We start from the raw sequence: 12,894 nt of genomic DNA, 5'->3' as shown, positions 1-12,894 counted from the left end.
AATACTGTTTCAGATTCTAATTAATTCTTCAGGAATTATTTGATAATTCTTTATTAATTACTAATCGTTTCCCTGTGTTTTCACTTTAGAATACTGTTTCAGATTCGAAGTAATTCTTGAGGAACTATCTAATAATTCAACCTGATCTCACAATCAAAACGTACATATTTAGACTTAAATTAAAACTGTCCAATATGTATGTGCCTTTAAATATTTACAGTGTTGTTTACGTATTATCTAGACGTAATTACAGGTTCAATACGTAACTAAATTTACATAAAAACAACCTAAAATAAGTACAGATAGAACGTTTTCTCTGACCAGTCAGTTATCCATAGAAAAATGCGTAACCCCACCCGAACCTAAACCTACCCAATTTATACAGAATGTTAAAAGAATAAAACATAATAAAAGACAATTTTAGTAAAAATATAATATTAAAACGTTATTTTGAGCCACTAACGTTAATTCTACACCTACTCCTAAACCTACCAATAACCATTTCTTAAAACTACATAACGTTACTGTTATAAATAAACAAATAACAGACAAACAAACGTAACACTAATCATTTATTTTTTGCGAAAAGATCAAAAGTTGTACCAAAAGTAGTTCAAATGATAATGAGTTCCAGTCGCAGTCCTCTCTGGAGGTAATAGTTTTTATAAGGTACAGAGCAGAATATAATTTATTAATCCGTGAAATTATGAATCTGTCTTCTCTCCGTGAAGGCGCATTGGCGCGGTACTGATTTCAAATGTCTATCAACTGAAACACGGCATGTCGCAATCTGTGACGAATTAGGTGAGAACCAATGAGAGTTCGATATCAGTGCCGTAAACCGTGTCGTAACGTTTCTCGAGGGTGGCGCACTGGCGCTATTTTCACATTCAAATCATATCATAACGAGCGCGGGCTTTGACTGTGACGGTCGCTGTTGCTGAGAATGAAGATGAAGATCGATTGATAAAGGGCTGAATTTGGATATGTTCCTTGCAAACATCTGGATTCTAAAGATATGGAGTACAGCAAACAAATAAAATGGATGTGATTTGTAATTTTATGCTGTGCTTTTGTGTATCTATGGTTGTAATGCCACTCATTGGATAGGAGAAAATCGCACAGCAAAATATTGCAAAATGTTTCAGGTTCAAAATAAGTCATTCAGAATTATTTGATCATTAATAATTAATTACTAATGGGTTCCCTATGTTTTCACTTTAGAATACTGTTCCAGATTCTAAGTAATTATTGAGGAATTATCTAATAATTATTTATTAATTACTAATGGGTTCCCAACATTTCCACTTTAGAATAGGTTTAATGTTTCAGGTTCAAAATAAGTCCTGCAGAATTATTTGATAATTAATTATTAATTAATAATGGGTTGCCTATGTTTTCACTTTAGAATACTGTTTCAGATTCTAAGTAATTCTTTAGGAATTATCTGATAATTCTTTATTAATTACAAATTGGGTACCTGTATTTTCACTTTTCCTGGTGTGTATATATATATATATAATGTCGTATATGCTGAGGAGGCACACATACAGTACTGTATAAAAAAAAAATAAAAACTAAGGTAAGTTATCACAAGGCACTGGAGTGGGGTTCCTACTGGAAGGTGATTTCTTACAAAACACACAAAACAATTTACTACATAGGCAAAACCTCTATAAAATGTATTGCATTGATTAATATTGCATTTTCATACTACTACTATTATTGCTAATATCATTTATATGAAAGGGTCACAATTCAATGTAATTGTGTATAACTGTTCATTAGTAGTTACTTCATAGTTATTTTTCTTGAACCCTAACTAGTTGATAATTAATAGTAGTTCATCAGGAGGTATGACAGAATACATTAGTTATTGATTAGCTAACTGTTACTTAACATAATCATAAAATTATATTACATACTGATAAATTAACACATCTTCCTTAGTAGTTAACAGTAGTGAGTTAAGTGTTAATGAATAATCACCTGTTAGTTCTTCAATAATTCCTTATAAGTTATGTAGTAAGTAAGAAACCGTATTCTAAAGTGTTACCAAATAAAGTTTGCTTAATTTTCAATATTTAAAAGAAAATCTAAATCAATGTTATTTGATAACAAGAAAAATGTAAATACACAACTGAATTCCTTAAGAAAAAAACATTTCATAAGGCTATTTTAAGAAAAATGTAATAAATGAAGTTGTTTTAATACATTTAATATAGATATGTATGATATTGGATATATTGGATCTGTGCCTTAGGTCTTAAAGTGATGGCAGCCTGTGAATACCTGCTGCCCTCTATGTCATAAAACACAATCTGTTTTATTTAGATAGTGAACACTATGCAGATATTTCACATTTGATTATCCCATTTTTGTACCTGTACTACTGATAGACTTTACTGATCTTTAACTTTGTTCAATTGTACTTATCTATGCGTGTATTTTTATTTTTACATTTTTTTTACAGACTTCTAAGTAATAAATAGAAGGACTAGAAGTTATTTTTGTTGGATTTGTTGGTTTGTTTGTTTGTTTTTTGACTGAAAAATTACCTCAGAAATCATAATATGATCTGAACCACGAGTTTTGTGTTCTTTTGCACCCCTAATATGCAAATAGAATGCCTCTTATCTCGCACAGTATTTTTGCATCACTTCTTTCTTTCCCCCAAAGGCTAAGACCAGATGAAGCAACATCTCCAGCACTGTCTTCTCTAAAAAGTGACCAGTCACTGGATCTGCCAGTACTATTTAAAGATGGTACACAGAATATAAGGAGGAGTAAAAGGTATAATTTACACTCATGTCCTTTGACTAAAAAAAGAAAACAACGTAACACTTTCTATGAAGCCCATATTTATAATACATTATAAGTGTATTCTTAAGGCATTATAATGAATTCATAAGGCATTATTAAAAATAAACTGATAATATATTGTATCATCTCATGAACATTCATAAGAAGAGTTTTAATATAATATTTACTTATTTGTGGTTATAGCTTTTAAGAGTATGATGATTTATAACACATTGAACAAGTTGCATTAACTTTTACAATGGATTATACTTCTCATAGTTATAATGTATTATAAGTCTCATATCTTGCCATTTTTCTGATGCTACTTTACTTAAAGCGGTCAAATACCACTTATAAGTAGTAATAATATTAATAATAATAATAATAAAAGTTACATTTTAATATTTTACAGCCATAAGATCAGATATCAGATCAGATGAATGTGTAATATGACACATTTGCTTTAACTATTTTTATTGTAATATCAGTTTGATTATTTTGATGATACACTTTAGACAGCACATATAAGTAACTCTGCAACTATATATCAACTAGTGGTTATCAGAGTATTAGTATGTCTGCTACTGTTAATATATGTTTTTTTTTTTTTTAAATATATGTCAACTTATTCTAGCATACTAGATTCTACCATTCTTGAGCATACTAATACTGATACAGTTAGAGTATTAAGTTCACATCAATTAATTAACATTAGCTACACAGGAAACACTCAAATAACACTCAACATCTAACCACTCACAAGCTGTAGTAAGATACTGTGCAGATCTTAAATAATGTCAAGATCTGATACAGTCTTTTATACTGTAAATGAAGTAGATTTAATATGGTGTTCACTGTGTGTTATAAGTAATCATACTCTTAAACTTATAACCACATATACGTAAATATTATGATGTGTTATAATTGTTGTTATGATTATTCATGAGTTGATATAACATATTATAAGTTTTTATAATGCATTATGCAATCATTATAATGCCTTAAGAACAACCTTATAATGTATTATAAATACGGGCTTCATAGAAAGTGTTACCGAAAACAATATTTTTGGGTGTGAGTAAATTAGTAAATTTTGTCTTATTTGACAACATTATCAGTCTGTTTCCAAAAAACTGGTCAGAAAGGTCTCAACCATTTCGAAAGCACCACTGCAAGTGTCAATATTCAGTCCTTAACATGAACACAACAATTACACAGCCAGACACCTTGCAGTGAAACTCAAATTTTGAATAATTTTAGAGGCAAATTTAATTCTGTTCCAAAATTAAATGGAGAGTATAAGGTATGAAAACCTTTTTTACAAATCCTTTTTAAGGAATAGTTTTCTTTTAATATCAACAAATTTGTTCTTGTATCAAAGGCTGAGACCAAATAAACCCACATCTCCGGCACTGTCTAGCACATCTCTGAGAAGTGACCAGTCACTGGATCGACCGATATTCTTCAAAGATGAAGCACCAAGTATAAGGTAGGTTACAGAGTAATACATATTTAAAACACACACACACACACACACACACATATATATATATATATATTTACTTGTTTGAATGTTTCTTTCTTTACCTGTCCTGCAAAAGTAACCTTTTCTTCTTGTCAAAGGCTGAAATCAAAAGGCACAACATCTCCAGCCCCTTCATGCACATCTCTGAAAAGTGACCAGTCACTGGATCGACCGATATTCTTCAAAGCAAGGTTATTTTCATAAATGAAAACTAAAACTAAGACAAAAACGATTGAAGAAACATTTTTGTAAACTGAAATAAAATAAAAATATCCAAAATAAATTAAAAACTAAAACGAAATGAACAACAGTTATTTCAAAACTTACTGAAATTAAATAATAATTATCAAAAAATAAGTTATCGTTTTTGTAATCATTACATTCTCACCCCATGGCAGAAAAATATATGAGCTGTGTGGCGGTTTAGTGAAATACCTGTAAATGGCACTTCATGCAAGTGAGGTTATCTGACAGAGAGACACAAAGCAGATTAAAGTAAACCCGCACCAACAGTACTTAACAGAACACTCGATCCGTTATCCGACAGTGGCACTAATTTAGTTCTGTACCTGACTTATTTCACAGTTTTGATTTTTTTATTATCACTAATTACATGATTAATGTTTTACATTATTACTAGTAATAATTGTAATTAATTGATTTATTTTTTATTTGATTATAATTTTAATATTTTGATTAATATTACACTACAAACACATAATCATTACAAAGTAATGAAATAGTAATAAAAGTGTATTTAATAATAAATTTTATACAGAAACCACCATTTATAGTATTTCGATTAACATATTACTATTTATAGTATTACTATTTTCAGGGGTGCACATAATTTTTTCAGCCTGGTTCTCATAAGAGAACCTGGAGTTTTGGTTTGGTCCTCACACTGCATATAGCGTGACACATTAAATATAACTAACTAAAAAATGAATTAATAATAGTTATAATATTATTGCACTTTATTTTAGTAACTAAACTAAATAATACTGTGTGATAGTGTTATTAAAAATAAAAGGCAGTCCTAGTATTAAATACAAATACATTTATTTTATAGTAAAATAAAAAATAAAATGCTAATATTTACTACTACTTTATTTGTTTGCCTCTTTAAGAAGAATCGCTTTATGTATTACCCAATTTTAAGTCGCTTTGGATAAAAGTGTCTGAAAATAAATAAATATTTTTTTTAATCATATTCAAACTTAAAATCAGCAGGCTTTTATTTTGGCAGGTCGCCAGCAAGTAAGTAAACGCGCTTTCGGATTTAGCACCGCTGCTGATTAAAGAGCGTCATTGGATGATTGTCACAGTTTTGCATTGTGCTTTGAAAATGGCATGATTTTTTTAGCAACACACACACACACGGATTAAAAAAAATATATATTTTCATTCTGGTTTGCTCTTATCAAAAATACATAAATAAAATCCTTCAAGTTCCATATGAGGAGCGAAATGAGAACGGTCCAGCCTTAAGACCGCACTAGCAGCAATAATTCTTATAAACTGCTATTGTTCTTGATTTTTCAAACTCTCTCCAATCATGCCTTAACTGTGTGAGCAAAAATTGAGTATGGTATATTTCAGCTGTTTTATGCGCTGGTGCCTCACGCGCACATATTCATTGTAAACAGCGCAGTTCAGCATGAGCAGTGGCATATTTTTGCTCTTTATAATATTTTTCCGTCAATACTGAAACACACGTGAACCACAAAGCCTATTTTACCTAAATAAATAATAGTCTAGCTGCAAATACGCAACATCACGAATATGGAAACATTTGGATGTGCCCAGAATGAGAGCGGTAAACCCAACAGTTAAGCTAAATGGATATACTGTATATCAATTTATTTTATTTACTTATTTATTTCGTGTTTATCCCATTTTTTTCATTGCATGAGAAAATTTAAGAATAAAAAAAAATCTTCCTACTCCCTAAAAATTCTCTTCACATTCACTTGTGCGCTCTTGCGCAATACCTTCCTCTCGCGTAGCTCAATTGTGGATGATGTAAAAGTGTTTGATATAAAGGTTGCTGTCTCATTTTTTACATGAATTGTTAATAAAAAATAAAAAAAAGTGAGAACAGTGAGAAGTAATTTTTTTTTCACATGGATTTATAGTATACCATTGAATAATGACTGAATACATAAGCCTAAGCAACAAATTTTTTTTATTTTTGTTCAACCAAGTCTAGCAGACCAGTTCAATTTTTGCCATTAAGTGTAGCAATAGCATATTTAGAAACAATTTAGAAATAGTACATTTCAGAAATCCAGGTAGCTTATAGGTGCTGGAACCTTCAGTAAAGTGTTTTTTAAGTAAAACACAATACTGTCAATTACATTCAGAACATTGGAAACCCTGACTATTAGAAAACATCTCTCTGTTGCTTCAGAGGCCATAACATACTAAGTCCAACTCTAAATAACCTTGGCCAAAACAATAAAGAGTTCAACATAAACTGCCAGTTGCACCAACAAAATAATACACAGTTCAACATAAAGTGTAAAGTCCATGCTAGCTGCTACATGTTTGCGTTGAGGTGATTACTTAAGGCTCGATGTGCTGCGGATCGATCCTTAACCCTTAGGGGACTAAGCCCTTTTTGGTCCGTTTTCTCTATTTTTACATTTCGGCTTATAAACCATATGTAATGAGGATGGACCACCATGTATTTGGTATCAATGGATTCAGAAGACCCTAAGCTACCATAAGCATGCATGCAATATGTCTATAAAGGAAGTATGAGTGAAAAATTGTACAATAAACTAGAGAATTTCAAAGACGAAAATGAGATTTTTGTCATTTATTACTGAAAATCCTACCTCACACAACAATAGTTAAAAGTTTTTGACCCAAAAACATATTTTTCAAACTCTTTGCTTGACAGAAATGGGTTAATGTTCAATCAAATGTGTAAAGATCAATTAAATAATTAACTTTATTTACAAACAGTCCTAGGCGGGTTTTTTATTTTTGGGACTAAGCCCTTTTTGGTCTGTTTTCTCTATTTTTATATTTGGGCTTATAAATCATATTTAAAGGAGATGAAACACCCTGTGTTTGGTATCTATGGATTCAGAAGACCCTAAGCTACCATAAGCATGCATGCAATATGTTTATATAAAGGAAGTATGAGTGAAAAATTTTACAATAAACTAGAGAATTTCAAAAACGAAAATTAGATTGTCATTTATTACTGAAAAACACACAATATAGAACAGTTTTTGAACAAAGAAAATATATTTTTTCAAACTCTTTGCTTGACAGAAATGTGTTATTGTTTAATCAAATGTGTAAAGAACAATTAAATAATTAACTTTTTTTAAAAACAGTCCTAGGCATGCCAGTGAGCAAAGCAAGGCCTCTCCAGGCCTTTCCAGTAATTGTTCCAGAGCTTGTTCTGCCGTAAATCTTTTACTGCTTGCCATTTTGATAAAACAATTCTGTAATAATGCTGTATCTCTCTCGAATTTATCTCTTTGTGCTCGCTTACAATCACTTTCTGCTTTCTCCACGAGATGCTGATTCTCCGATCGCTCGAATTTAGCTCTTTGTGCTCGCTAATACTCCGATCGCTCTCTGTAACACTCCGTTCGCGTTCTGCTTTCTCCACCCTGATGCTGATTCTCTGAACGCTTATTGATTACATGTCTTTTACTTTAGTCCAGCCAGCTTTTACAAGGCTACAGCAGAGCTACAGAGTCCTCTGAATCGCTAGAAGACATAACCTTCCTCTGATTGGGTTAGAAAAAGACTCCTCCCAGCGGCAATTTTTCCATTGGCTGTTGCGTGTTGAATCTGCCTAGCACAATCTTTTTCATTGGCCTGTTTACGCAGTGGTATTGCGCAATAAGGGAAGTGTTTAATATACAAACTGGACACCGCTGTTTTCAGCGGAATCTGAGGAAGACAGCAAAAAAACCCGCATCTCTCTAGCATTAATAGTTTTTGAGATAACTACACATTTGTAAAAAGTATGCCATTTTGGGCGGTACCGCCTAATCCGTCCCCAGAGGGTTAAGTAAGTACTATGCGAACGCTAGTTGGTGCTACAGTGTAATCGGTCCGCCGAAACTCATCCAGTGAGAAACGTTCCACGGTGCAAAAATAAGTTATTAAAAATACGGGAAATTTTTTTCTGTAATTAATTAATCTTAATTAACGCGTTATTTTTTGTGTAATTAATTAATCTCAAGTAACGCGTTAAAGTCCCGGCCCTAATAAAAACGCATTAAATTGCTTCAATTATTTCTATAAGTTAAAGTAGCCAACCTTAAAATGTGTTATCATGACTTTTTCATCATCTTTTTTTTACAGTCTGATAACGAGCTGTGTTCGTTTTCCTTTTTTTATTATTTTTGTTTTAGTTTATTGAAAATAAATTGGCTAAAATAGAAGCAGATACATTTAAAATAAAACAACCACAAAAACATGACTAGTCTTAAGGGAAATAAAGGTTTTATTATTTTTATAAATCGCAGATCTCACAGACCAACGTCTTAATATGATCGCACATTAGAAATGTTTGGTGAAATAAAATGTGCACGATAACATTGAGCAAATCTCTTCGGCATTCTCACTCTTTATTATTAAGCAGGAGTTTACATTAATGCATGTGCGTTTAAAAAAAAACATGCAGCAAACATGAATCCGTTAAAATGCAACTATAGACGACTTATATATTTTTTCCTTTGACAAACTTAATTTATTTTTTAGCTTGTTTAAAAAATGTAAAATAAATAAGACATGCAGCAAATGAAAATAGGCGATTAATCCGTTAAAATTCTATACTTCAGAGCAGAGCCTGGGCCTAATATAGGCTATCCAGGTTTTTTTTTCATTGCATCTGAAAATGACTTGATCAGCCTCCCGCGATGCTCAGCTGTGTACCATTTAAAAATGTTTGATATAAAGTTGCGGTCCCATTTCAAACAGGAATTGTTCATTTAAAAAAAATCTAATTATATTGTTAGTTCTAATTATATTATTAACACAAGTTCATTTTGACTGTTTAACATGCCCTGTGACATTTTATCATTTTTTACTTATAAACTCCTTGAGAATTTAAAGTTAGTTTAATAGTATTTAAATTCAAGTTTAAAAATAAATGCGCTGTCAGAACATAGTGGGGATCGAAAGTTTGGGCACCCCAGGTAAATTGTTTTATTAATGTGCATAAAGACGCCAAGAAAAGATGGAAAAATCTCCAAAGGGCATCAAATGACAGATTAGACATCCTTATAAGTAAAAAAAAGTTAGATTTTATTTCCATCATTTACACTTTCAAAATAACAGAAAATTGTGTCTGCAAAAGTTTGGGCACCCTGCAGAGTTAATACCTTGTACTGCCCCCTTTGGCAAGCTAGGACCTGACAGTGTCATGGATTGTTCTCAATCATCGCCTGGATAGACCATGTGATGTCAATGCATGCAGGTCGCGCATGCAGACCTGCGGACTTACTATTTTATAGTATTATGGTACAATTAGTATTACTATTACTATTTATAGTGTTACTGTTTGCAGTCACTTCCGTGTAGGTCTCACGAGAGAGACCGGAAGGTTACCATTTGATATATATACAGAGTTTGAAATTAACACCTGCCATCCTGCCAAATGCGGGTAAAAATCAACTGTGGTGGGTAACGCTATCAAATCACTAGCCAGTTTGGCAGGTTACTTTTTGTACACATATACACAGTATACAGATATTGAGTATATTGCAAACACCAAACAAAACACAGCTACAGAGTGCACGCATAAGCCAACTCCACTGAGTGTGCATAGGCATTTAGAGTGCATATTTTTACTGCATAATTTAGTCTTTGCATTGAGAGAATGATCACATAATTCAAGATAAGGGGGCAGAAAATGTACATACATTTGGTAGACAGCGTGTTAAAATCAGTCGCGAAACTACCGCCAGGTGTCGCAAAGGGACGGATTGCGAAATGTATGTAATTGTAAAATGAGATAAAAGAAGGAAGTAAAACAACAATAACATTATGATATAACATTGTAATATTTAAAAAAAAACATAAAAAAATGTATAATGAGTTAATTTCAAAATGTAGGATAGTCTTAGGCTACAGTCTACTCATCAAAAATTAAAAGAAGACCTTTACACAAAGGATCATATGCATGCTATTATTATTAAACAGTAAATATATATAAGGCCTATATATATATATAGTTTTGGTTTGGTCCTCACACTGCATATAGCGTGACACATTAAATATAACTATAAAAAATGAATGAATATATATATATATATATATATATATATATATATATATACACTGTATATAAAGCTAAATGTTTTCATTTCTTCAACAAAATGAAAACCTTTTTTACAAATCCTTTTTAATGAATAGTTTTCTTTTAATATCAACAAATTTGTTCTTGTATCAAAGGCTGAGACCAAATAAACCCACATCTCCGGCACTGTCTAGCACATCTCTGAGAAGTGACCAGTCACTGGATCGACCGATATTCTTCAAAGATGAAGCACCAAGTATAAGGTAGGTTACAGAGTAATACATATTTAAAACACACACACACACACACACTCACACACATATATATATATATATATATATATATATATATATATATATATATATATATATATATATATATATATATATATATATATTTACTTGTTTGAATGTTTCTTTCTTTACCTGTCCTGCAAAAGTAACCTTTTCTTCTTGTCAAAGGCTGAAATCAAAAGGCACAACATCTCCAGCCCCTTCATGCACATCTCTGAAAAGTGACCAGTCACTGGATCGACCGATATTCTTCAAAGCAAGGTTATTTTCATAAATGAAAACTAAAACTAAGACAAAAACGATTGAAGAAACATTTTTGTAAACTGAAATACAATAAAAATATCCAAAATAAATTAAAAACTAAAACGAAATGAACAACAGTTATTTCAAAACTTACTGAAATTAAATAATAATTATCAAAAAATAAGTTATCGTTTTCGTAATCATTACATTCTCACCCCATGGCAGAAAAATATATGAGCTGTGTGGCGGTTTAGTGAAATACCTGTAAATGGCACTTCATGCAAGTGAGGTTATCTGACAGAGAGACACAAAGCAGATTAAAGTAAACCCGCACCAACAGTACTTAACAGAACACTCGATCCGTTATCCGACAGTGGCACTAATTTAGTTCTGTACCTGACTTATTTTTTTATTATCACTAATTCCATGATTAATGTTTTACATTATTACGGGTAATAATTGTAATTAATTGATTTATTTTTTATTTGATTATAATTTTAATATTTTGATTAATATTACACTACAAACACATAATCATTACAAAGTAATGAAATAGTAATAAAAGTGTATTTAATAATAAATTGTATACAGAAACCACCATTTATAGTATTTCGATTAACATATTACTATTTATAGTATTACTATTTTCAGGGGTGCACATAATTTTTTCAGTCTGGTGAGAACCTGGAGTTTTGGTTTGGTCCTCACACTGCATATAGCGTGACACATTAAATATAACTATAAAAAATGAATAAATAATAGTTATAATATTATTGCACTTTATTTTAGTAAATAAACTAAATAATACTGTGTGATAGTGTTATTAAAAATGAAAGGCAGTCCTAGTATTAAATACAAATACATTTATTTTATAGTAAAATAAAAAATAAAATGCTAATATTTACTACTACTTTATTTGTTTGCCTCTTTAAAAAGAATCGCTTTATGTATTACCCAATTTTAAGTCGCTTTGGATAAAAGTGTCTGAAAATAAATAAATAAAAGCATTTTATCATATTCAAACTTAAAATCAGTAGGCTTTTATTTTGGCAGGTCGCCGGCAAGTAAACGCTATATATATAAAGCTAAAAGTATTCATTTCATTTTCATTTCGGTTCATCCTTGGTTTAAAAAAAAAATCTTCAGGTTTCATATGAAGAGCGAAATGAGAACGGTCCAGCATTTAGCAATAATTAGTATTAACTCTGTTATTATTCTTGATATTTTCAAACTACCAACACTTTGCATTTTTTAATTATGCCTTAGCCTATGTGTGACCAAAAATTAAAGGGGGGGGTGAAATGCTCGTTTTCACTCAATATCCTGTTAATCTTGAGTACCTACAGAGTAGTACTGCATCCTTCATAACTCCAAAAAGTCTTTATTTTTATTTTATTTATAAGAGAAAGATAGTCTGTACCGATTTTTCCCGGAAAAACACGAGCGCCTAGAGGCGTGACGTGTGGGCGGAGCTAAAGAATCACGAGCGCCACTAGGCTTTTGAGTTGAGAGCATGTGGAAGCTGTGACACAGATCCAGAGGCTGAAATTTAACAAGAGCAGCATCAGCAAAGGCGGTATGCTATGTGGTATGTACTGAAACTGTATATATTTGCTTAACGGTTTTGGGAAATGACTAAGTTCCACTTTATGTCGTCTTTTTTTTTTTTTAAGCTGTACATGTGGAAAGTGCAGTTTGATGACAACATCGCATGTTGTTTACTTGATGTGCTTACGCGCCGATAGCTAAGTTAA

At 31.4% G+C, this 12,894-nt stretch overlaps 1 protein-coding gene across 2 annotated transcripts in view; it reads left to right on the top strand.

Annotated features, from left to right (window-relative positions):
• LOC128029013 (uncharacterized) overlaps window positions 1-12,894 on the top strand; it is a 385,593-nt gene that overhangs the window by 18,270 nt on the left and 354,429 nt on the right. For both annotated transcript variants that reach the window (XM_052616458.1, XM_052616457.1), the window contains exons 6-10: window positions 2,680-2,793; window positions 4,184-4,291; window positions 4,426-4,518; window positions 10,760-10,867; window positions 11,066-11,158. In XM_052616458.1, coding sequence (XP_052472418.1) covers window positions 2,680-2,793; window positions 4,184-4,291; window positions 4,426-4,518; window positions 10,760-10,867; window positions 11,066-11,158 — 516 coding nt within the window. The remainder of the gene's footprint in view (window positions 1-2,679; window positions 2,794-4,183; window positions 4,292-4,425; window positions 4,519-10,759; window positions 10,868-11,065; window positions 11,159-12,894) is intronic.

Source organism: Carassius gibelio, chromosome A15, assembly GCF_023724105.1.
Source record: "Carassius gibelio isolate Cgi1373 ecotype wild population from Czech Republic chromosome A15, carGib1.2-hapl.c, whole genome shotgun sequence".
Classification (NCBI taxonomy): Eukaryota; Metazoa; Chordata; class Actinopteri; order Cypriniformes; family Cyprinidae; genus Carassius; species Carassius gibelio.
Note: the sequence above shows the minus strand (reverse complement) of the source record. Positions and strands in the feature narration are given on the sequence as shown.